Source organism: Marmota flaviventris, chromosome 18 (assembly GCF_047511675.1).
Source record: "Marmota flaviventris isolate mMarFla1 chromosome 18, mMarFla1.hap1, whole genome shotgun sequence".
Taxonomy (NCBI): domain Eukaryota; kingdom Metazoa; phylum Chordata; class Mammalia; order Rodentia; family Sciuridae; genus Marmota; species Marmota flaviventris.
Window position 1 is genome coordinate 54,668,894 of NC_092515.1, and position 26,416 is coordinate 54,695,309.

The 26,416-nt window shown below is 46.1% G+C and overlaps 1 protein-coding gene across 7 annotated transcripts in view; it reads left to right on the forward strand.

The window, feature by feature from the left end:
* Vat1l (vesicle amine transport 1 like) overlaps window positions 1-26,416 on the forward strand; it is a 144,433-nt gene that overhangs the window by 66,376 nt on the left and 51,641 nt on the right. For 4 of the 7 annotated variants that reach the window (XM_027933223.2, XM_027933225.2, XM_027933227.2 and 1 more), the window contains exons 5-7: window positions 1,267-1,370; window positions 3,654-3,709; window positions 8,001-8,195. In XM_027933223.2, the coding sequence (XP_027789024.2) occupies window positions 1,267-1,370; window positions 3,654-3,709; window positions 8,001-8,195 (355 nt within the window). Of the gene's footprint in view, window positions 1-1,266; window positions 1,371-3,653; window positions 3,710-8,000; window positions 8,196-10,004; window positions 10,194-13,465; window positions 13,653-20,090; window positions 20,686-26,416 lie in introns of those variants that run through there. The other 3 variants (XM_027933222.3, XM_071604437.1, XM_027933224.3) reach the window with 3 other exon arrangements.

The window sequence follows — 26,416 nt, forward strand, 5'->3', positions numbered from 1 at the left end:
TGAGATATCTGCTAACACAAATATTATAGCAAATAATCCCACGTACTCACAGTCCTGAAGAAAGGCTAGTCCTGTCTGAACGGAGCAGGGCCAGCCGTAACAGGGGTCTCGTGGGCATCAATAGCTCCCCAACAATCTCTGGAATCTGCCTATTCTATAGCCCTCTCCTGAATAGTGTCTCCTAACAGCAGAAACAAAGTAAATGTTTGTTAAATGCATTAGGAGAATCAATGAATGTATAAATAAATGAACAGAAAAGATAAACCTGTGTGGCTTGTCGGGTGGAATACAAATGTGGGTTCTCTCTACCCCGCAGCCTTCCAGCATTAAGGAAGAGCTTCTCTACTTATCCCTCATCCTCTAAGAGTCAGTTTTAGGCTATACCTAGAGACTGGGCAAGTAAAAGCTTGCAAGTTAGATGATGGCGCCTCTCTGCTGGATTAGTAGCCCCAAGAAAACTGGGTGCATGCTGGTTTCCTTCCTGAATCTATCTCAGCACCTTGGACAGATCCCAGCACAGGGCCTTGCTCCAGAAATAGAGCTCTTCAACTGGCTTATGGAATGTCTGCTCTGCAGCAAGCCTGGGCCACCCATTTGCTTTGTCACCTTGTCTCATCCTTTAGTTAGAAACAGACTAACTCCACTTTAAAAAGGAGAAAGCTAAGGCTCAAGAGGTTGAGTGAGGCAGCTGGTAGCAGCGGAGCCCTCTGACTCCAGTGCCCACCATCCTTCTTGGATTCCAGGCTGGTTCTTGATGTGAGCCACCAGCCAATTCTTGGCTACCTCCAGTGTCCCTTTCACAGAGAGTTCCTGGTTGACAATGGTTGGTCTCAGACCTTTTGACTTGACGTTGGCATGAAAACGATTCAATTATTTAGTAATAATTGAACTTCCCATTTTGCATTTGGATCTTCTCCTGGGCTAGCAAGAGGCAGTGTCATAGTCTCTCCCAGTGCTGACTCAGCTCCCCTAGCCTGGTGATCACAGGCCTTGCTCAGCTATGGTGTCCAGGAGGTGAGGTGGATTCAATAACGTTTCTACTCCAGCTTTTTTCAACTCAGGTTGCGTTTATCAGGAGGTGACCCCACAGCAACTCAGTTTGATATCTGTAGTTTGTCTTGGAGGATAAACCCACCTCCCAGGCTTCTTGTAGGTCCCTCTCTCTGCCTGATCCTGTGTCAAATGACATGACCCAAGAAAAGAGAAGCCTCCACAGTTTGGTTCCTGACAGCTCTCCATCTTTTGCTTTGTCTTCTCACCATTTAGAATCTCCGCTGAAGGTGTGGACATCGTCTTGGATTGCCTGTGCGGGGACAACACTGGGAAAGGCCTCAGCCTTCTCAAACCCCTGGGAACCTACATTTTATATGGTGAGTGGTACACAGCAGCAGGGCATGGTCAGTGTCAGGGATACTGCCCTTGTGCCCAGGACCAAGGCTCTGAGAGATGAAATGTGCTGCTTGGTGTGTTGGGGTCGTGGGATGGCGTGTTTCGTTTCTCCTCCTATTGATGCTGCTGTTAGTTGTTTTAATGATAAACTTTGTGCCTACTGCCCCATAATCCTGTTATCTTAGAAGAGATAAAGCAAGACCAAGCCAAGATAGTCTGAGATGAGTAGAACCTTTAAGGGATTTGGCCCACAGGAAGTGGGAAATACCAACTGGCTTCAAGGACATTAAGAAGATGTCAGCATGGAGGACCCATAGCAGGATGGAGAAAAGTGGGCAGGACATGGAGGCCTCTGGGGGACTCATCTCTATTGGTGATGGGTTGCAGAGAGCTGCCCTTCTTCCTCCAGACTACCTGAATGTCCCATCAAGATGGCAGCCATGGAAGGATGGCACGGGTCTAGTCCCATCTGCTCTGCGTCTACCTCCATTTCTATGCTCTTGGTGGTGGAGAAGATTGATGGAAACAGCTGGGAGCAAGTCTCCTCCAACAGGAGACTCTAGAGCCCCCCTCTTCCCTGTCACAGGCACGCAAGCTGATCTAAACAGCAGTCTCTACAAAAAAGGCTCACATGAGGCCAGGTGTCATATTCCTAAGCAAAGGGATACTGGAGTTACCGGACGTTTGAGATTCTTGACTGCTCTGTGCCCTCCAGGTGCAATAGATATTGAACCTTAACTCTGGGTAACTCAGGAAAAAAAAAAAAAAAGAATAAAAACTCATTTCCCTGACATTAGCTGAGAAGCTTATAAAAAAGATATTTGAGGAATATAAATATCTTTTTGTCATCATTAGATCATATAACAGAAAGAGAATTGAGCTCAGAGACAGACAGATACTCCTTTGCTGGTGTTTTGATAATTTCTATCATGACCACATATTTCCTTGGAAGTGGATACATAATTTATTATTATTATTGGTGAGAGGCCTTCTGGGAGTCCAAGGACATTATGACATACATGGTGAATACAATGCAGATGGGTCGTTTCCTCGTCTTATCATTTACCAGGAATTTATTTTTAATATTTATTTTTTAGTTATATTGGACACAATACCCTTATTTATTTTTATGTGGTGCTGAGGATCAAACCAGGGCCTCACACATGCTAGGCAAGTGCTCTACCACTGAGCCACAACCCCAGTCCCCAGGAGTTCTATTTTTGGCCCAGTTCCATGATGTCATTTTTGTGCAGTTCAGCTTGAATGTCATAATTATCAAATCCATTGCACTGATTCCTTGGTTACGAAGTACTGCAAGCCTAGGGCCATATGCCTGCTGGAAGTTAGCCCATAAAGGCAGAAGCAGTAAAGTGGCTACTAGTTTACCCAGGTTGATTAATTAAGTTTAATATATACATTATTTTGTCATTAAATAATTATTCTCTTAAGAAAAACTTACTTCCAATTCTCTGGGGACAAGCCAGGAAAGCCACTGAAGAGGTACCATTATGGTGTCTGAGCCACTAAAAGGTACCATTATGGTATCCCTATATTGTTAAGTCTCCTCCTCCCCTACCGGTGTGGGGGGGGTCTTTCTTCCCAGTCTCAGCATCTTACAGTAACTTCTCTAACTCCACCTCCCACCTGCCATCTGAGCCTTGCTTGTACAAACTGGCAAAACTAGGTTCTCATTGCATTATCTCAAGTGGCATTCACCACTCTGCCCAGACTTCTCTGGGGCTGACCCATTGGTCACACCATTTCCTTGTCTTCTGAACCTGTTTTTAACCTCCTCTTCTTTCTTCTGTGCTTCTTTCTCCATCCATCTGAATCCCCCTCCACCACCTCGGTACCCAGGCCAGGTCAGCACCCCATGCCTTTCCCTTGCTGGGGAATCACATTCAGACCCATAGAGCAGCTTTCCACAGTCCCTTTCTCAGTCTCAAAGAGCAGAACCTGGCAGATGTGTCAGCAGTGCACCATTTCATTAAAACACTTGCCTTGGATGCCCTTTGTTACACAGTTTTCCAATGTCACTAGTCACCGTGAGAAGAATCTCCATTTCCTCTTTGATCCAATGACACCTAGTTAAAATAGTCAACCTGACGCCCAGCTCCTATGCCTTCATTTTTCTAAGGCTGAATTAAACTCGTTTTTTTAAGCCATTGCCAGTTGGGTACCAGACAACTGTGGTCCTTCCATGTGTAACAAATGATGCCCATTTCCATGAACAAGTGCCTGATTGGGGACCCTTTCATCTGCAGGTTCGTCCAACATGGTAACTGGAGAGACCAAGAGCTTCTTCAGCTTTGCTAAATCAGTAAGTAACTGTGCATGTCTAACAGCACCGTGCTGTGGGGTGGATTTGTGTGTTGTGAGCTCCTCCATCGGAGACGCTGACTGTTCCTGCTTGTCCTTTATTTGCATCATTTATTTTCAATAAAGCCTGCATCTCTGCCCTGCTCACTGCACCCAGGCAAGACAAAGGCCTGAGCTCCTTTTATCCGAATGAAGTCAGAGTAGGAGTGCTGGGAAACTCAAGAAAGCTTTATTTTGATTTCAACAGAGACTGCTGAGGCATTTGTGTTTTTAATCATAAGTCAGAAATGAACTTAGCATTAGTGCATTTTATTTGCTCCCAAGAGGACCAGCCTCTCAGTTTGGCCACTTTCTGACCCTGAGATTTTTCTGTGTCTCCATCCTACTGAGCGGGATCCCCCGACTTTATCAAGCTCTGAATACACAATTATTTTGTCTGCCATTGAGAAAAACCACCTCTCTGGCATTTGCCCCTACTGGGTGCCTGGAGGGATGTGTGTTCCTGTCTAGAGCTATGCAGTGCTAGACATTAGCAAATTTGGGCTGCCTCTTTTATTTTTACTCCCCTCCACCCCCAGAGCAGGGACCTGCTGTTTCTCACAGTGCTTGCTGTGCGCTTCCTACACAGCCCAATGACTTCACTTACTGTTATAAGCATTTTCTTGGTGCCTACTGTTTGCAACATTGTGCCAAACATCCAGGAGTCACAGTGCATAGAGAGGTGGCTCTCCTATGCCAATAGGTAGGCAAAGTCAAATTAAGACAGACATAATAATAACGTGATTGATGGCTCTCCAGCATCAGAAGGGGATTCAAATAGGATACGGAAGAGAAAACAGCAGGATGGGGCAGAGGCATTTTGAATAGAGCGGTCAGGGAGATCCGTGGGAAGCTTAGAGTCTGTTCTATGTGTGGCACTACAGGGATGTCATGTGCTCCCAAAGAGCCAGCACCAGCTGCCAGAAACTTTACCCCGAACCTTCCCTGATTTGTGGAGGTTCCTGCTCCCTACAACTACGAGATTGAAATTAGAGGGCTTCATTCTCCATTGAGGCTTTAAAATCTGGGGTCAGGGATCATCTAGGCTACAGGATTTGCAGGAGGAGCAGGAGTAGGGCCTATCTCTTCGGGATGCCGTGTTCCCGTATCCCTGAAGACAGACTTGATACCACGCACAGCTGTTTTATTAATGTGGCTGTAACTAATGTGATGCTGACCGACTGCTGTGGGTTACCACACATTAGATGCAATTGTAAGAAAAGCGTTTTCCCTTCTCCACTAAATGCACAATCACAACACAGGACACTAACAAAATAATTGCAGTGTGCTCACACTCAGCAAAGGCCCTCACGGACACACAGCTAGGTGATTAGGGCGGCTAGGGTGGAGGTAGATTCTTTTGCACATTATGCTTTGTAGCTGAAGGCTAAGAACAAAGACTAACCCTCTGAGCCCTGTGTGCTCAGAGGAACTGGTTCGATGCTAGTCGGTTAGACGTAATTTGAAGAGGGTATTATAAAGAATGGAAGGAGAACTTTGCTCTAAAATGTTCTTAAAAAGAAAAAAAAAAAACTCTATAGATTTAAGAGAGGTGTTGGACTTGTCCCCGGATTTCTCACTCTGCTTTCTTAATTATGTTCCCTCTTAGAACTTCACTCATTCTCAAATATGCCATTTGCTTTCGGGCCATAAAGTGATGATACTCACAAGACGAGGAACAAATCTAGAGCACAATCTGACTCCAAACTCACAGCTCTTATTCTCTAAATCAAAACATCCCTTTCAAATTAAGGTAATAAAAGTTGTGCTTCTAGGGCACCTAGCATATGTCAGGTACCATTCTAGGCACCTGACATACATGAACACAGTCACTCCTCATCACAGCGCCACGAGGTTCAGAGAGGAAACCCAGCACAGATAGGCTAGGTGACTCCACTAAAGTCACACAACTAGTAAGTGGCATTCAGCCCAAGAACTCTTAACCACCAGTGTGGAGCAGTTGTAGATTCTGCAAGCATCCATTCCATAAATATTCCTTGAGGCATGCATCAAGTTATTAATCATTTTTCTACCTTTGCTTTCTAAAAAGACATTCGTCGTCAATATGTGACTCTTCTAGAGCTGGTCCTTGCCCTTGCTGAAGGGCGGTACAGTTTTTGGTCAAGAATTTTGTATATGAACCTCAGTCCTGGTTTCAACCTAACATGAGTCTCCCAACTTAAAAAAAAAAAAAATCAAAATCTGTCTGGGCACAGTGGCACACACCTAAAATCCCAGCAATTTGGGAGGCCAGAATTTTAGGATCTCAAGTTCAAAGCCAGTCTCAGCAACTTGGCAAACCCCTATCTCAACAAATAAAAAGGACTGGGGTTGTGGCTCAGTGGTTAAGAACTCCTGGGTTTAATGCCTGGTACTAAAAAAAAAAAAAAAAAAAAGAAGTGAAATAAAATAAAAATAAAAATCCTTTACTTTTGTAAGCCTCTTCAATTCTTTTTGGAAACAGGCAGAATACAAATAAGCACCTTGATAACAAATATCATGAAATCTTATGAATGCCCATCACATTTCTTTTTGCATTCTATACTGAAACCTACAGTAAACATTTTACCTCTTAAAACCCTCCAGAAACTAGAAGTTTGAATTTCTAACCTACAACTGGCACCAAAGGCATAGCAATTAAGTCAGCACAGAGTGGCTGGATGGCCATTTCTGCAGGTTGTTAAGGACGATGTGCTTGTGTTGATGTCTCATGGGGAGCCGAGAGCCTGGAAAAGAGACACCCAGGTCTTCAGTCCAGGCTTCTCCACATCAGTGCTGTTGGTTTTTAGGGCTGGATCATCTTTGCCATGGAGCTGTCCTGAGCACCACAGGGTGTTTAGCAGTGGCCCTGGCTTCTACCCATTAGATGCCAGCAACACCCCGTCAACCCACTAACACAACCAAAAAATATCCCCCCAACATTACTCAACATCCCTGTAGGGGACAAAACTGCCCCTAGTTGAAAACCACTATGAAAGTCCCAACCCTTCAGCTTCACTGCCCTTTACATTCTTCCTTCTGTGTAAGTTACCTCCTGCCCCCACTTGCTCTTCTTTCTGTAACAAATTTCTGCCCACCTGTCTGGTGTAGCCCTGCCATTCTCCCCCCTTACGAAAGCTACACCTGAAATCACAAGGTCACCCCCACCATGCCCCCCAATACCTCTTCAACTTCTGCTTCACCAACCCAGGTAGCTGCAGTGCCACTGCCTAAGCCAAGTGTTTTATACCTTATGCTTCTGGGAAACCTCAGAGGACAGATTCCGCCACTATAGTCAGTGGAGAAAACAAAGCCCAGAGCATAACAGGGAGTAAGCTAAGGAGCCAGGACTCGACTCCAGAGCCAATGGTTCCAACCACGTTCCTAACGTTTGGACCGTATGTGGCCCAGTACAGGTTGAGTATCTGTATCCAGAATGCTTGGGGCCAGAAATGTTGCAGATTTTGGATATCTTTTTTAGTGTTGGAATATTTGCTTATAACATTATGAGACCACTTGTTGATAAGACCCAAGTCTGTACCCAAAATTCATTTATGTGTCATGTACACTTGATATACAGGGTCCAAAGAATATTTAATGTTTTAGTGTTAGTGCACCTGCATTTTGACTGAGACTTGTTACATGAGGTAAGACTTTTTCCAAGGGTGACATCCTGTTGGCACACTGAAATTTTCAGACATTGGAGCTTTTTTAGATTTCAGGGTTTCAGACGTTCAACTTTGTTGGGAATCGCCCCAGCTCCAAAGACTAACTTCCCCATCCCCCAAGAAGAGCCGTCCAATGGTGAGCCCTGCCGGCTCACATGATCCTTACCCACCAATCAGACTAGCCCTGCTGGCTCACATGATCCTTACCCACCAATCAGAAAGCATCTCATGCCAACCACCAAACCGTTCAACCATTAAACCGTCATAACTGTCAAACCACCCCTGGCTCTATAAATATGCAGAGCTGTTCTTCAATAAACGGGCATTTTCTCCTATGACGAGCCTTGTTCGTTCTTTCAAACCTGTAGTTGGTTTGGGCTCTCCCGCCTAGATCCCCTGAGCTTAGCATGAGCACTGCCATCTGCTGTATCCTGTGCACTCCCAGCACACCCTGATGAAACTGGTGCTTTAAAAAAGGCTCAGTGAGAGCTTCCTGTGGCAGCTGGGATCAGCCCTCCGCTGCCCCCATGGAAGCTGACAGCATGGGGTGGGGGCAGATGTGGGCTGATGTTCGGTCTCCTAACCCAGGGCCCGCTTCTCTTTCAGTGGTGGCAGGTGGAGAAAGTGAACCCCATCAAGCTGTATGAAGAGAACAAAGTCATCGCGGGGTTCTCCCTCTTACACCTGCTCTTCAAACAGGGCCGAGCAGGCCTTGTTCGAGGCGTGGTGGACAGACTCATAGGCCTGTACAACCAGAAGAAGATCAAGCCAGTGGTGGACTCCTTGTGGGCCCTGGAGGAGGTAAGAATGGTGCCCTCCTTCAGCAAACAGCCTCCTCTTTTTGGTCCAGGCGAGTTTGGGCAACCAGATACAATTTTTTTACTGGTGATATTTCCCTAGGTTGGTTTGTTGGAATTCAGTATCTTGAAAGTCATTGTCTCATAGAATAGTGCTTTCGATGTAAGTTCCTTAGCATTTCTCAGACTGTGTGCCTCAGCTCACCACCAGTGCCATGAACCCTTTCTTCCCTGGTAGGCTGCTGAATTTGCATGGGTGTGTACAGTTCACCTGGGTGACAAGAGTGTGTGTGCACTGTTAACAGCATCACGTACACCTTGTGGGTATGTAAGAGATCAAGGTCAGGGCAGACAAGAGCTCAGAGCTGAAATGCTTTGTGTGCTGAGCCCAGATGTTTTAAGCCCCTGGGAGACATTGTTAGCAGTCATGATGGACGCTGTAATTCTCGCTGAATTGCTAGGTCTGCTGTTGGATTGAATCTTTTCATTAACACAACGGCCAGAAATTCTACTACTTGAGAGCATCCTTGACCATGAAAAAATTTAGAGCCCTGAGCATAAACTTTCAGGGTGCCGAGTCATGAACTGGTTGTCTTGGTTCATCTAAGACTTGCAAGAGGAGACTGGGTCTCAACAACCGTTGTGGACAAAGAAGGTTTAGTTATGGCTGTTCCCTGTTAGGACCAAGGACAGGTGTGGTCTGGATTTCAGGAGGCGTTTCATTAAGATCTATCTAACTCAGGTGTCTGTAACCTTGGCTTCAGGGAGCCAAGAAGCCCCTGAAAAGTATTTTAAAATATGTGGGGTGTGTTTTTCGTCTGTGTTTTGCATTTCTCACGGGAGAGGTGCCTTATAGAAGTGCTGTTATACTTTTAGTAGTCACAGATGTTTTTACCATCTGTAGCACACACTACATTCCATGGGACAGAATGGGTATGTTTCTGGGAAGAAACTGTTGTACTTGCCTGTTGGACTAAGTTGACTCAAAGGCAGTGGCTTCTCTAAGCACAGAAATCTCCCCAAAAGGCTATGTGGGGAGAACTGTGTAAGCAAAGATGACTACTAGCCTTGGTTCTGTGGACCAGAAATATGTCCACATATCTCTCCAGCACTGAAGTATCATTCATGGTCTCAAATCCAGCCAACAAAAGTTTTTTTTTTCCCTTTTATTGGTGTACTAGAGTTATATATAATAGTTAAGTTCATTTTGACATAATTATACATGCATGGAATTTAATTTACTCCATTTTAGTCCCTGAGATCCCTACTTTCTCTCCCCTTCTCCCTCCTACTGGTCTACCTTCCATATATCTATATCTATCTATCTCTATTTATATAAACACATAATCTTTTTATATACACACATATTAATATATACATAATATTTTTAATACATATATTTTTTAGCTGTAGTTGGACATGATACCTTTATTTATTTTTATGTGGTGCTGAGGATCGAGCCCAGCACGTGCTAGGTGAGTGCTCTACCGCTGAGCCCCAGCCCTTATACATAATCTTTATGCAACTGTTTTATCACATAAAATTTTAAGTGTATATATACATATATATATACTTAAAATAGTATAAGATACTTGTCATCTTGATTCAACATCTGCTAGTTACATGCAGTTTTTAGTATTTTTAAATTAGTGCATTATAGATGTACATAAAGGCGAAATTTGGTGTACTGTTCTCATATTTACATTGGACAGTTTGGTTAATTTCATTCTACTGTTCTACTCTTTTCCAGTCCTCCTTCCCTTCATATCAATCTCCTTCCTATACTTCACTGATCTCCCTTCTGTTTTCCTAGGATTTCTCCCTGCTCCCTGACCCGCCTTTTGGTCTACCTTCCACAAATGGGAGAAAACATCTGATCCTTGACTTTCTGGGTCTGACTTACTTCACTTAGCATGTTGTTCTCCAGGTCCATGCATCTACTGGCAAATACCACAATTTCATTCTTCTTTACAGCTGAATAAAACTTTATTGTGTATATAGACCATATTCTCTTTACCCCTTCATCTACTGACAGGCACCTGGGCTGGTTCCATAACTTGGCTATTGTGAATTACGCTGCTATAAACATTGATATGACTGTATCACTATAGTATGATGATGTGGGTTCCTTTGGATACATACTGAAGAGTGGAATAACTGGGTCATATGGTGGTTCCATTCTTAGCTATTTCAGGAATCTTCATACTGCTTTTCAGAGTGACTGTACTAATTTGCAGTCCTACCAACAATGTATGAGTCTACCTTTATCCCCACATCCTTCCAGTATTTATTATTATTCGTCTTCTTGATGATTGCCATTCTGACAGGCGTGAGAGAAAATCTTAATGTCTTGTTGACTGCATTTCTCTGATGGCTAGAGATGTTGAACATTCATTTTTTTTCATGTATTTGTTGTCCATTTCTTTGATAAAAAGACCTTATTTCTTTTGATAAAAGAAATACATCCTGATTACAGGAAATTCCAAAATTAACCAAAACCATAAGGAGAAAACCAACCGCAGGTCCACATTCCAGAGAAGGATAATGTCGTTAACATTTGCTTCACTTCCTTCCAGTGTTTTTTCTAATGCAGGTGCTCACTATGATTCAATTTATTGCTAAATTAAACCAGTTAATAATGCATGCTTTCTGCTGTGTAATTACCAAAGTGGTTAGCCTGTTGTAATGATCTTCTTGAAAATGTTTTTAATTGAATGAGTCAGACATCCATATGTTCACCATGTCATCTCAGTGGAACGGGGAAGGACTGAGCTGCATGGGTACAGGGTTCCCGGTGTCAGGGAGGAGAGAACATCGGAAATGGTTAAGATGAGAGGGAGGAGGTTAGTTCATCCCTGGGGCAGAGAAGGGACTTACGCCTAAACTCAGTGCCCAAAGGGCCCCAGCAAGTCTAGTGGCATTAAGTGAGGATTGAAATCCAAGAGGGACTCCTCTTGGCACCGTGGGTTCTCATGCTGGTACCTGAAATCTTTCCTAGGTCACAGTGGTAATTAAATCACCAAATACTTATTAAATGACTGCAGTGTGCCCAGTACTGTGCAGATGCCAGAGACACAATGGCAACCAGATGGTCAAGTACCCTGGACTTCATGGACCTTGTATTCAGGACAGTGGAAAGGGGCAGAAAACACATCATGGAGGTGGACAAACACAGGCAGGGGGATGGCCAATTGTAATGAGTTCTTGGAAGGAGATAAGTCAGGATATATGTTGGTGAACTGGTGGAGTGGGAGACTTGGTTTCCACATGAGATTTTCACATTCTCTCTCTCTACACACACACACACACACACACGCCTTCTGTAAGTATATCTGAGCTTTATGCATTGAAAAAATAAGATTTTTTCATCTCCTTGTTGGTTTGAAATGAGGCCCATTGAGAAGGAAGCATCTTGGAGTGATGCCCTTTGAGCTAGGATGTGAAGGTGGCACAAAACTAAAGGAAGAACATTTAAAGCAGAGAGACCCTCAAGAGCCAAGAGGTGAGCGAGAACTGTCCTGGAGGATTCCACAGGTGTCTTGTGAGCCAAGAACTACGTGGTGCAAAGAGCCTGAAATAGGTCATCAAGGAAGGACCAGATAGGAACCGTGCTTTACTCTGAGTACCAAGGGAGGCTGCTAAAGGGTCAACGTCAAGAAGTTCTATGCCTTGGTCCCAAGAGCATCATCCACCAGGGAAGAGGCTGAGATTGCTGGCCAGGAACCTGGGCAAGTCCAGAAGTCAGATATGCAGGGAAGACCCCCATCTAGCTAAGGAGTGGGACCGGCACACTGAAGCACAGATCAGGAAGCTCATGGCAGATTGCCCAGCTCTCCTTAGCAGGGTCAGCAGGACTCATCACAGTCTTCACTGCTGACGACAAAGGCACTCCATGCCTGCCATTCCTCAGTCAGGACCAGCGGAGCACCAGTGAGCTGAGGATGCAGAGCAGGACCCTTGGGACCCGGCTGGAGCTTGCATCACTGAGCTGTGGGCTGCGTGCAAGGCAGTCTGGAACCCTTGGATCCACACCTTCCTCCATCTCCACTCAGTGCTGCTGTCTAACCTGGACTCCCTCCTACAAGGAGCCTCCTGACTGGCCCCTCCTTGCATCTTGCCCCTCTCCAGGGCATTCTCTGACCAGCTATCTACGTGGGCTGAACATACCTAAACCAGATCATGTTCCACCCTCATAAACACCCCACCCCAAGGCTCCCTTTTGAGCCTGAAATAGTCTATAATCCTTACCAAGGTCACAAGGCCCCGCCTCCTCTGATCCCTGCCCATCTCCACCTCCCTCCCCCACCCAAGCTTCAGCAGTGTGAGGATCCTGGTCCTTGAACCCGCCCAGGCCTTCCTGGCTGGAGCCTCTGAACCTGCTGTTTCCTCCTCCTGGTGTTTGCCAATTGGTTTCCTTCCCTTCTTCAACATCTCAGCCTCCATAGGACCTTCACAGAGCGTCCTTCTCTAACCTCACCTCTTAAAAGAAGTCACTTCTGCGCTGGTCATTCTTTCCCCCTTCCCCCTGTTTGTACTCTCCATTGTCCTTATCACTGTTTGAAGTTACCTTGTGCATTTAGTTGCTAACTCGTTTAGGTTCTTGCCCCCTTCCACTAGACCATGATCCCCATGTGAGGAGACACCCACACTATGTTTCTCCAGACCCCTGTACCTGGCAGAGTAGATGCTAAGTACATCCTGCATGAATAATTAAGGAATCCCCCAACACTCAGAAATATGACTCGTCGGGTATTTTCTATACTTAATAATAAATGTTTAATGAATGAATGAATAAGTGAATGAATGAGCAAGCTATACTATAAAAGGAATTATTACTTAAAGGCAAGTTAAAAAGTCATATTTTCTTAACCTGGGCGTGATTGATATTTGAGTCGGAATGATCCTTTGTTGGCCAGGGTTGGGGGGGTGCCCTGTGCTCGGCAAGAGGGCCAGCAGCATCCCTGGCTTCTATCCACTAGATGCCGGGGGTACCTGCTGTCTGCCAGCCAAGGCGATACAAAAATGCTCCAGACATTGTCAAATGTTCCCTGATGGGACAAGGGCTCAGGGATGAAACAACCCCCATTTGAGAATCACTGCTTTGAAAGAAGCTATGGTGGTTCATTTAGTTACCAGCAAACAAAGGGATCCTAGCTTTTTCCAGCAGGGCAGTCCCGCCCAGGAGGGAGCAAGATGGCAGCTGCCAGTTGGCCCACAAAAGCATCCACAGCTGCTGCTCAACATTCTGAAGGTTCTTTTCTACAATATTTACAGTCATCTGTTCAGAGCCACGGTGGAGCCACACATGGATATTTATCAAGCCCACGCAGCTCTGCTGGGATCAAAGAGAATAGAGCATGCTTATTGCTTGCGAACCTTGGAAGGAGACTGTAATGATTTCCCCCTTCCCTTTGGTCAATGATTGCACCAAATTGCTTTTCAGACCAGCTCTGTTACTCCATCTGTGGAATAGAAAGTCCATAGGGATTAAAAGAAAATTTCCTTGGGCTCTCTGAGACCTCCAAGTAGAAGATTTAATAATATCAGAGACGATTAAAGTTTCTTTTTAGTCATCTATCTTTGGCTTTATTGTAAGCTTAATACACAGAGCAGAGTGGTTATACTGCAGCCTCAGATTTGCTTCCAGATATGAAACACGCAGCCGTATATTAAGTTGGAACAAAATTAACTTCACAGACAGTTTAGAGGGGGGAAACGGATGAAAAGAACTATTGATCAATCCAGAGGCAAAAGTTTTGTTGAGCACCTACTCTGTGCTAATACTGTTTCAGGATGTCAAGTCTACAGAAGTTGTAGAAAACATGTTTTCCACCCTTGAGTTTACAACTTAGTTTTTAAGACAAAGCTAATCTCTAATTGTTTAATAGTTTAGTCGTCAATCATGGGGTGTTGATTTCAACACAAATGGGTTTGAAAATGAGAACGATGATAAGAATGTTCAGAGATGGTTTTAAGAATGAGGTGGGGCTTCACTGTGATTGGAAGGCTAGACATTACTCGGTTGATTTTTAGTCATCTTTTTTACCTCTGTGACCAAAAGATCTGACAAGAATTATTTTATAGGAGAAAAAGTTATTTGGGGGCTCATGGTGTCAGAGGTCTTACAGCTTACTCCATTTGTCAGGGCCTGAGGTGAGGTAGAACATCAGAGCAGAAATGTGTGGCCGAGGAAGCAGCTGGGAACATCCCACGATGAAGCAGAGAGAGAGCCCTGCTCCATAAGGACAATATAAACCCCAAAGGCACTCCCCCAGGGTCCCACTTCCTCCAGCCACACCCCATCTGCCTACAGTTACTACACAGTAAATCCCCATCAAAGGAGTAAAGCATCAATTAGGTTAAGGCTTTCATACCCCAGTCCTTCTGCATCTAATCTTTGTCCCACACCTTGTAGATAAATACTAACATTCCACCTCTGCCCCCCAAAATCTCATGCATTTCTCACAATGCAAAATACTTTTAGTCCATTTCCAAGAGTGCCCATAGCCTTAACAGTTCCATCTCTCTCCAAAGTCTAAGTCTCCACCGAGATTTAAGGCAAACTCACATGAGCCCCTGGGAATATCCAGGGCAAGTCACATATATCCACTCTATGAAGGCATGTTGTAACTATTTCCATTCCAAAAGGAAGAAATAAGGCACAGAAAGAGGGATAGGACCAAATAAAGACCCAAATCCAGCTGGGTGAACAAGTCCTGTAGTTCTACATCCAGCGTCTGGGACACGTGGCATCATGATGTTCTCTGTAAAGGGCTTGTGTAGCTCTGCCTCTAGGACTTTGTTGGGTGCAGACCACCTGGCCTCTCTGTTGGCTTGTTTCTTCTCTATTCCTGCAACTTTCCTTACAGACATCCCATGTTACTGGCATTTCCTCATCTCAGGGGTGTCCACTGCTGCTTCGGCTTTCTTCTCACTTCTCCACACACTGCCCTCTCAGGGGCAGCTTGAGGGACTCTGACCCTACTGCATTGTACCTGGCCTCCTAGGCCTTCCTATGAAATTTCAGTGGAAGCCTCCATGAACCCCCAATTCCAGCATCCTGCATCCCTACGGAACCAGCATGATGTGGTTAACATCAAGGTCTTTCACCATCTTGAGCAGTAGCCAAGGCTCCAGGGACCATGGCTGCAGCAGCCTCTGAGTGCCTCGATGACCAAGCATGGTGAAACAATTTCCTAAGACCCCCTAACGCAAGGAGGGCGCCCCCATGGCCTCATCTTAAAGGAACTTTTATATCCTTGAGCCTGAGTTGGGTGTGGTCTTGCCAATTCCCGAGGTGCCCTCAAGTCATCTTTCCTGTTGTTTCTGGGTAAAGCAATTAGCATTACTTGTATGATTGTAATTTTTTTTTTTTTTTTAACAACCACATCTTCCTTAGACCCAGCATTACTCCCAGTTCTCTGGTAAAATTGTAAGTTTTTCAAATCTTTTAGCTCTGCTTTCTGCTCCTGATTATCACAATAAACTTGGCTTTAAAACTGTCAGCAAAATCCTTGCCACTACCTGAATGCTATTATGTCTAGAAATTTTTTCTGCCAGATTAAGAAGCCCAACACCTTTAAATTCAGCCTCATAGAGTCTCAGGACATTGGAAAAATGCCTACAATTTCTCAGCCAGGATATAGCACAAATGGCCTCTAGTCCAATTTTCAATAGAGTTCTTCTTTTCCTCTGGAATCTCATGAACCCAGTCTTTACTGTCCACCCTCCTATAGGTAGTTTGATCATCTGAGATCCCATCCCAAACAATCTAAAGCCCAGCTTGCATCACTAAACTTTCCAAAATTTCCCCCCAAAATTCTAAAAAGCTCCACAAGCTTTTTTATATTTGCTAAGATTTGCTTTGTGGGATAATATATGGTCTATTTTAGAGAAGGATCCATGTGCTGCTGAGAAGAAAGTGTATTTTCTGAACCACATGGTCAGGTTAGTCATAGTAATAATGATCCTACTACTCAGTACCAACTTTTATTTTAGTCAGCTTTTTCACTGCTATGACCAAAAAATCTGATGAGAACAATTATAAGGAAGAAAGGATAATTTGGGGGCTCACAGTTTCAGAAGTCTTAGTCCATAGAATGGCCTACTCCATTTCTTGGGGCCTCAGGTGAAGCAGAATTTTGGTGCAGAAGTGTGTCTGTGGTGAACATCTTGGAACATCACACCAAGAAGCAGAGAGAGAGAGTCCGTCCCTCACCCCAAAGGCACACCCCCCATCACCTACCTCCTCCAGCCCCACCCAACTGCCTATAGCTACCACCCAATTAGTTCCTATCAGAGGATTAATGCACCAATTAGGTTAAAGCTCTCTTAACCCAATTCTTTCACACCCAAGTTTTCGTGGCTTGTTTCTCACATGAGCTTTTAACAGACACCTAGTATCTGAACCGTAGCAAAAGTTGGAGTCACAAAAAAAGAAAAAAGATATTATGAACAGGAGAGACAGTATAAACAAAATCACCGCGGCAAGTAGAAGGAAGTGGGATAGATAGAAAGATCTGGGATAAACAGTGAGAGGAAATAGGGTCAGTTTGATGGATGGAATCAAATCACAGACACCCTAGCTATGGGGCAGAGGACTTGGAGTTAACCTTCTGGGTGAGGGGACTGCTATTAGAGAATGTGACCTATGCAGCACGCACCATTAACTTCACTTCTCAGTTCCCTGAGGCCCATCTGGTCCCACATACCATCATACAGATGGGTGCCCAGACTGTATTTCTATGGCCTCTGATTACAGTTGTCTTCACCTGTGTGCCACTCAGCAGTACAGCAAGGGCTGCAAGGAGATCTTACTGATTTTTAAAATCCACTATTGAAGACATTATCTGTACTAACAGTATTATTTACATAAAAGTCTATGGCTATAGCCCATCTCCAATAATGATACTACATAAAAGCCTAGCTCCAATAATGATAACTAGTCCCATGTGGCTATTTTAACTTAATTTAATTTTATTGAAATGCAGTTCCTTGGATTGGAAATGTGGCTCGGTGGTAGATGCTTGTCTAGCATGTTCTGGGTTCAATCCCAGCACCACCAAAAGAAAAAAGACTGTTTTAAAATGCAATCCCTCAGTGACAGTAGCCACATTTCAAGTGCTTAAAAGCCACACATGACTGGTGATTACCTTACTGGACGGAACAGCTGTGGAAGAACATTCCTACTGCTGGAGAAAGTTCTACTGGACCTGATCTCTGAGCTGATGGCTTCCTTCTGTTTGAAGGTAGAAAATCGCCCCTCTCCCCAGCATTCCCCATGATTGCCCTCAGTGGATTATGTTAATGGGCCCTTCCCTGCATTCCTCTCTTGGCCTTGGCTGTATCAAAAGTCACTGCCTAAATGCAATTGTTTATTTGATGTAAGTGTCCCTAATCTCTTATTATGTGGTGTCTGTATTTTTTACCTCCATGTTAACAGTTATGACTGAATTATATTTGTCATTCATTCTAAATCATCACAAATCCTAAACAGATATAGGTTTATCCAAAAGAAATGAATGGGAAAACATGTGAAGCCAAGCTTGGTAGGTCCTCTTCTCTGTCCCACTAACTTGATAAAAAGAGACCCGTGTGGAACACAGGGAGGAGGAGGGTGGACTGACCCAGAAGATAGGCTGTAGTGGGGAGAGGTGATCATCAGTCTTAGAGTAGCCATAGGCTTCAACTCCAGTGCCAAACTGGGAACTTCAGAGAGGATGGAGCCCAACCCAACTGAGAGGTGAAGACTCAAGGAGAAGCATGGAGCCGACCTTGATCTTGTAGGTGGCCCCTGGCTTCTTTAAGGGGGTAGAGGCTCCTTCCAAGGCACAGTTGGAGGTGGGGGAGGATTGTCCAAGCAGCACCCAAAGAAGCAGTGTGTTGTACCCTGCGCACAGTGACCTGGAGGAGGGGCTAGGGACAGCTCATCCAGCCAGGATGCCATGGTAGCATTTGAGGCAGGAATAGGTAAGCCCCTAACAACAGTGGGGACCATGGAATGGAAGCAAATAAGCAAATCTGAGACTTTCAAAAGAGGAAATTTTAACATAAGGGACAAAAGAGAATCAAGAGTCAGAGATATCTATAATCCTAGCAGTTTAGGGGAGGCTGAGGCGGGAGGATCGTGGGTTCAAACCAGCCTCAGTGAGACCCTGTCTCTAAATAAATACAAAAATAGGGCTGGGGATTGTGGCTCAGTGGCTGAGTGCCCCTGAGTTCAATCCCCAGCACTCCTCATCCACCCCCGAAAAAAGAGTCAGACATGACCAAGGATCTTTGAACCTGGGAGCCCAGGGATGGGGGTCAACTGATTCATTTTAGTTAACCAGGATAGAAGCTGACATGAAATTGAAGAGCTTAGATGGGAGTTGGGTTTAAGGTGATGCTGGAACAGGTAGAGATGACCAGAGGTACCTCCAATCCACAGCCTCATGGAGGTCCAAGAAGGGGGTCAGCCATTGTTACTGGTAATATTTCTGGAGGATTCATTATATGTCAGGCTCTGCTCTAAGGACTTCAAGTATTCACTGATTTATATTCACCAAAGACCAAAGTATGTTAATCCTCATCTTGTAGATCATGAAACAGACTTTAGAAAGGTTTACTTACCTAAAGTCCCAGATTACAATTGATTTGGTGGGTATTTGAACCCCAGGGAAGTCTAATACATTGAAAAAACTGGCAATGAGTAAACCCGGTGAACAAAAGAATGACTGAAATAATTACACTAGTAAACACTCAGCTCGGTATGTTTATATGAACCGAGTGCCTTGCTGAGCCCTGAACATTAATTAGCTGATTTCCTGTGCACAATCGCCCCTCATGGTGGCTACTGTCACAGCCCCGGTGACACAGAGGAGGAGATGGAGGCCATAATATATCTATAATCCTAGCAGCTTGGGGGAGGCTAAGGCAGGAGGATCGCGGGTTCAAAGCCAACCTCAGCGAGACTGAGAAAATGCGCTACGCAGGGTCACACAGTGAGGATGTGGCACCGAGACTGAGACAGGGACATTAACTTCCCCCACGGTGGGGGGAATGTCCAGAACCCTCATGTCCCCACCCTTCACCCTGTGGGAAGAGGACAGGCATCTGCAGACAGACGTTTGATAGAAGGACCATCACGACCATCTGACAGGTCATTATCACTGACTGCTGCTCCAGAGTCAGGAAGTCCCTGGAGGAGACGCCTCCAGATCTGTTCAGAGTTCACTGCTGACCTTTTGGAAAGCTATTTCAGTAGAAGGATGAGGGCAGGAGTCTGAATGCAAAGGGTCAGAAAGGGAATGAGTGGGTGGGAGGGACAGGCTGACAGCCAGCAGCAGCTCCTGCATGGCCTCAGACAGTCCAAATGCCTGGGAATCAGCCAGAAGATGCCGCATTGCTCAAGGTCTGCCTGAAGCCGGGGTAGGAGGAATGGAGAGACGGCTATCAGCATGGGAGTGCTTTTTGGAGGGATAAAAATGTTCTAAAAATAATAGTGATGATGGTTACAAATTGCGAATATGCCAGAAAGCACTGTGTTGCATTTTAAGTGGGGGATTGCATGGGATGTGAGTTAATTTAAACCTAACACACAGACATCTTACGTATGCACGCACAAAACACACACACACACACACACACACAAACACACAGACATATACCCTATATTTTGAGAAAGGACACAATTAAAGGGCTATTTAACATTGGGATAGAGGGGATTTGGAAGGTAGGGCAGTAGCACCACCTGGGAAATCTGGCCCCAATCTTCACTAACATCCTAGCCATGTGACCTGGCATCTGGTCCATTCTCTCAGTATTTAGATGAGAAAACTGAAACCCCAGAAGTGACTATGTCTTACTCTATGTCCCTATTCTTCTCTGTCTCTCTCCTGCATGCCTTCCTTTTCTCAAGTGGAATCCTAAATTCTTCAGTTCAACACCATCACCTTGTCCCCACACGTTCCTGATTTCCGCCATATCCTCCCCATGGGCCCCACACCATGTTTCCTGTCACTCAAATGCATCAGCACCACCGTGGCCTGAGCCCTGTGTGGACCTGCTCCAGCCCTGCTCTGAGGCACCCAGCAGACCCAACGCAAGCCCAGGTCTGGCTCAGCTTATTCACCTGTGGATCTGTAATAGGCTCAGCTGTGACTCTTTAAAGATGTTCAATCCCTTTGACTATGTCACCTTGTGTGGAAATAGGGACCTTGCAGATGCAAGTAGTTAAGAAATTTGAGATGTGGACATTAGAGCATCCAAATGGGCCCAATGCAGTCACAAGGGTCTTAGCAAGGGGGAGGTAGGGGCCAGAGTCAGAGAAGGGAGGAAGGTGATGTGAGAGCTGGAGAAGGAGAGGAGCCTATAGGAGCTGGACAGGCAGGCAGGGGGTTTTTCCCTAGAGTCTCCTGAAGGAATACAGCCCTGCCTACATCCTGCTGCCAGCCTATGTCAACCTTCTGACCTGTAGAACTGTGAGAGGAAAAAAAAAATTTTAGTCCATTAAACTTGTGGTAGTTTGTTATAGCGGCAACTGAAAACTAATACATCCTTCACTCAACACATATTTCCAAAGCACCTGCTCCCCACCTACCAGCCACTGGTGACTAAGAAGGCCTGGGTGTGCACTCTAGGGGCAGCCAGTGGCCAGAGTGAACAGTTGTTACATAGCAGGGAGAAGACTGTGGGAAGAGAAATGGGTAGGGTGAGACCTAGGCCTGGGCCACAGCCTGGGCAGAAGTCTAGGATCTGGAAAGAGACAGGGAGGCACATTTAAGCACAGAGGAAAGTTCATCAGGCTGACCACAGACTGAAGGAGAGGCGGGTGTCCAGCCATGAGAAGAGAGCACTGGAGATGGGATCAGAGCTCCCCACAGTTCCCCAGACACACCCACCGCCACAGCCTCACTGGGCATTTGTGGTCTGTGCCTCTTTGCCTTTGTCCCTGCTGCTGACTCGGCCTGCAGTGCCCTTCCCCCATCCTACGAAATTCCTGGTCACTGTCCAAGATTTGGGCCTGATGATGTTGGCTCTTCTGTGAAAGCACCCCTCCTTCTTGCCAGCACCCCAGGCTGAGTTAAGAACTTCTGCTTTCAGACACCCTGGGCTGGACTCCCTCACTAACAGGTACACGCGCAGTTACTGGTGAGAAGTGGAGAGTATGATGGCAGCTTCTTTCGCTTCCTCCTTGGAGGAATCAAACCCAGTGACCTAATGTAGAGAAGTTGCTTCTCCTGTTGCTAGACAGGCAGCCAGTGCTCAGTGTCAGCTGTTGTTGTCACAGTGCACTGCAAGTGTGTCCTCCCCAGAGTTGAGATCTTTGTGGTCAGGGACCCTTCTGGCAAGGTGCCAAACAAGGAGAACATAGGACCTGGCCTATAAAAGACTTCTGGAGCCTCAGGATATGCGTTCCCATCCACCTGGTGTGGCACCTCCCATTGAGACTGGCTCCAAACAATCCCATCTTCCCCAGAGACCACAGGAGATGGCAGGATTAGGTTTATCCACAACTCAGTGCTCCTTGCTAGGAGTGTGTGAGCTCAGCTCTGAGTCCACTCCTGTTATGAAGAAAATGATCATTCCTGCCTTCGCGCCTGTCACTTGGCTAAAAGTATATCACAAAACAGGATTTCCTTGTGAGCCAGGGACAGCACTGATGCAGGCCACTTGCTGTTGGCTGTGTTTCCAGAAGACCCAGGCCAGCAGTCTGAGTCATCCAAAGGCTAGAAATGTTATTTACCTTTGAAGGGGATGGAGAAGTCACCTCGTATATCTTATTTGCAAGAAGGCAACAGTGGACCATTTTAAAGTATTTTCCAAGGTCTCTGTACTGATACGTGAATCACAGACTCTGACCTGTGTACTAAACTGGATAAAAGATCCACACTGCAGAGAAGTGTTGTTTGAATACCAGAACATGCATTTGCACCAGAAAACGTAGGACTAAAGGTCACCTCCTCACAGGTAACCCTGCTGTGAACCTTGCCTACACGCCCACCTTCTGGAATCCATTCTTCTCTGAACATCAGTTTTTTTCCGGTAAATATTAAGATTCTACCATGTTCCCTGTTATTGATTTTGCAAGTGTGGTACAACTCATTGAGTCCACATGTTCAACTCTTGCAAATGGCAGAACACTCCTCAGCCACCTCTGATCAGATGATACAAGTACTGGAGCCCACAGATCAGTTCTCTTGCCCCGCCTACTTCCTGTTGGGCTTCTAGCACATCATTTTTCTGTCCCTCACCTATAAAGTGGGAACGACTGACCTATGTCCCGGGGCAGCTGGGCATTAGCTTGCTGGGGCTGCTGTCACCGAGCACCACAGGCTGAATGGCCTGAACAGCTGCCAATAGTCAGTCTCCCTGGTCTGGAGTCCAGAAGTGCAAAGATCAAGGTGTCAACAGGGCTGGTTCCTTCTGAGGGCTCTGAGGGGGAATCTGCCCTTGCCTCTCTTAGTTTCTGGTAGTTCTGGCAATCTCTGGCGTCTCTTGGTTTGTAGACACATTATCCCAACCCCTGCCTTCATTTCACATGGCATAGCTGGGTGCATCTGTCTCCCAAATTCCCCTTTTTATGTGGACAGCAGTCATGCTGGGTGAGGTCCCACCTTACCTCACCGTGGCCTCATCTTAACTAATTACATCTATAAAGACCCTATTTCCAAAGAAGGTCAGACCTTAGGACTTCATATGAATTTGGGGATGGGGTGGGGGGGCACCATTCAATCCTTAACAAAGTATGAGTGACTGACATATGATCAAAAAGCAATAATGTTCTGTGAGTGACGAAGGGAGGAAGAGATAAAATTCAGGACCAGGTTTAGAAGGGCGGGTTCTCCTTCCTCCAGTCACAGCTGTGAACCCCTGAAAAATACTCTGGGCTTGCTTTTCTCCTCTGAGAAATAGAGATGGTGGCAGCCCCTCCTCCACGGGGCTGTTGTGCAAATGCTCAGCGGTGCCTCCTGGAAGCTCTCGGGGCAAGCAGCAGCAGTGAGCAACACTGTCCCCTGGAAAGGGAGCCGGGGGGCACCTTCCTGCCATCCTGCAGTCAGGCCTCCAGGGGCTGGTTTCCTGTCTGTTGTGCCACCACCATGAAGAAGCCAGCTCCCGGGTGCTGTCTCCTTACGCTCCCCGTCCTCGCCAAAGGCATCTGTGGAGCCACTTTGTGGAGCAGAAGCTCGTGGCAGCACCAGGATCCCCACAGGCTGGTGTCTGGGCTCTCCTCCTCCAGCCCGCCTGACTACTAAGCTGTGAGCTTGTTTATGGAGCTGCAGCCAGAGAAGTGCCACGCTCTGGTTAGTCATTTAATAAACTCTAAATGAGCAGCTGCCCACGGAGCCCTGGATGAATGACAGAGTAGCAGGAGTGGCGATGGTTTGACCTTGGCCCTGAACCAGGCCCACTGCCCAGCCCTTGATGAGCCTTAGCCCCTCTTGACAGGACTTCCCATCTTACAGATGAGGAAATGGAGGCTCAGGGAGAGGAGCGAGTGACTGGGTGAGGTCGCACAGCCAAGAAGTGATGGAGCCAGAATTTGACTCTTGGACTGGTTCTCCCTGAGGCTGTGCTCACAAGCCAGGTCTCCACCCACTCCGAGATCACTGTCCTAAGTCCTTCTCCCTGGTGGCCCATCTCCCTGGTTGGAAGCATCCTGGTTCCAAGGGAACGTCCAGTCTTCAAGACTCTGGTTCATCAGCCTGACTTCTCTGGTTATACACAGTTGGCTTTGCAATGCAAGCCTTAGTTTTTCTGCAACTGTAAAATGGGAATAACCCTTGACCTTCCTTCCTGCTCCAAAGTTGGTTACAGGGAATGTGAAAGCTGCCAACTCATGCTGGATCGAAACGCCACAGAGCGGGTGCTGGATACCACTTTCATTTGTTCCTTCCTTTCCATTTCTCTTCCAAAACGTGTCATTTCCCTAGCTTCCCTAGCAGGGCTCACATGCATCATGATGCAGCGAGTTTGCTCAACAAACACCAGGGGGGTGAGTCTGGGGACGTGGAGCTTTGCACTTATTTCCATGATCGCCTCAGCCCTCTGTGGCTGGAGGAGTCAAGCAGGCATTTCAGAGGAGAAGGCCGAGATGAGGAGAGGCTATAAGTGGTGGCGCAGATCCCCTGACCCCAAGGCCAGCACTGAGCCACTTCACTCAGCCACTGACTACAAGTGCCGGCAGCCGAGTGCCAGTCTCCGCACACTGCCGCTGCCTGGTGGTTGAACACGCTGCAGACAAGCACTTTACCTCCCAAGCTGCGGCATGCCTGGCTGTGCTGGAAACTGCAGAGGTGACAGCTGGGTGCCCTGTGCACCTTCTGTTTGCACAGCATCCTATACCTGTTCCTGTGGGGTGTCAAAGCCACAGTAAGCCACCGAGATAACAGGGCAGGTGTTGCCTGGCCATCGTGCAGATTTTTACAAAGACAGACTGAGAAAGGAGATTGGACAGACTAGTCAAACCAGGAGTCTGAGCCTGGTTTCTTATTTGAGAGACTGTGTGCTTGTAGGTGTGTGTTGTGTTTCTGTTGTTGGTATGTATATGTGTGTGTGCATATGTTGCATTTGTGTATGTGTGTGCATATAGTGTTTGTGAATGTGTGTTTTTGTGTAGATGTTGTGTCTTTGTCGTTTGATTTTGTATGTTTGTATGTGTGTCTTAGTATAGGTGTTGTGTTTGTGTATATGTGTCTGTGTGCATTTTGTTTGTGTAAGTGATCCGATTATGTGCTTATTTGCCTTTTGCCCACCATAGTTTTTTTTTGCAATTAAAATAATGCATTATATAACTATCATAAGACCACAATACAGAATATTTAGGAAATAGTCAAAAGGGCAGAAGGATCACTCATAATGCTCCACCCGTCACTTCTCTCATGTACCCTGTTCCTGGCTGATTCTTGTCCATCTCTTCTTTCTTCCCACAGCTATAACTGAGTGCCCAGGTTGCTTGGGAGCTGTGTGGGCAAACTGAGGGTTTGTTGGGAAGGCTAAGGCAGACCACGGGGTCACCACCAATTAGAACAGGTGACTGCTTTGGACCAGCTCTGCCCATAGAGCACAGTTGGGGGCGGGGGGCTGGACTTGCTCAGAAGCTCATGGCTGTGGAGGTGTCAGGTTTGCAAGGTAAAGTTGGGGTGGGAGTGGGAGAGCGCCCAGGAAAGCGGGATCCAGAGGGGTTGGAGATGGAACTGATGCGACACTGAAGTGCAGAAGTGGAACCCCGTAGTTCACCTTCTGTTTACGAACATCAATACATTTTCTCTTTTTATTCCTCTACAGTCACAGAATCATTTAAAAGACCAATTCTGGCAGATGCTGGCGCCAGAACCTGCTTGCTATTCTCCTGTCAGAGCTAGGGGAATGTTTTCCCTTTAGACACGATGTGCAGACTCCACGGCCTGCAGGCCGTCCCTCCTGCCTGCCCCGCCCCTGGCATCCATTGGCCGTCGGCCTCAGTCTTTTCCAGGGATCCAACCTGGCATCAGCCCTCTCTCAGCTCCACGTGCTGCATCAAATGACCCACCTTGGCCATCCCCACCCCAACCGGACAGTAACCTGACCAGTGCGCAGCCCATCTAAGTGACTGAGCAGGAGCTACCTGTCTTAGGAGCATTTCTCCCTGATGTGTCTGTCCTTTCCCTCTGCAGGACAATGCCCCCCTCATTTAAGGCTTGCTGAGGAAGTGGCTGCAGAAGTGATTTGGAAAATTGTCAGCCACATTTTAGTCCAGACTCTTTCTCAGTTTCTCTAACTCTGATCCTGTGTTTTTATAGTGTAAACAGCAGTTATTCAAGGTCTTTGGAAATGCTCTATTTAAAACCTCCAAATTTCTTGTGTACTGTTGTCCCTCGGTATCCAAGAGAGATTGGTTTCAGGACCCCCTGCAGATGCCAAACTTCCTGCTACCCCAATTTCTTACATAAAATGGCCTAGTAACTGTATGAAGCCGAGCACGCCTGCAATGTATTCTACATCACTACATTATGTAGAATGCCTAATCCAACCTAATTGCTGCCTAAATAGCTGTTGTGCTGTATTATTTAGGGAATGACGACAAGAAAAAATTTGGTACATGTTCAGTATAGATGCCATTTTTTCCCCAAATATTTTCAGTCCACGATTGGTTGATCTGCAGATGGGGACCCCACAGATATGGAGGACTGACCATGTATGTGTGATTTTCTACATTTTTTTCTATTGTAAGGCAGAAAGCATACACAATATCATCTTATTCCT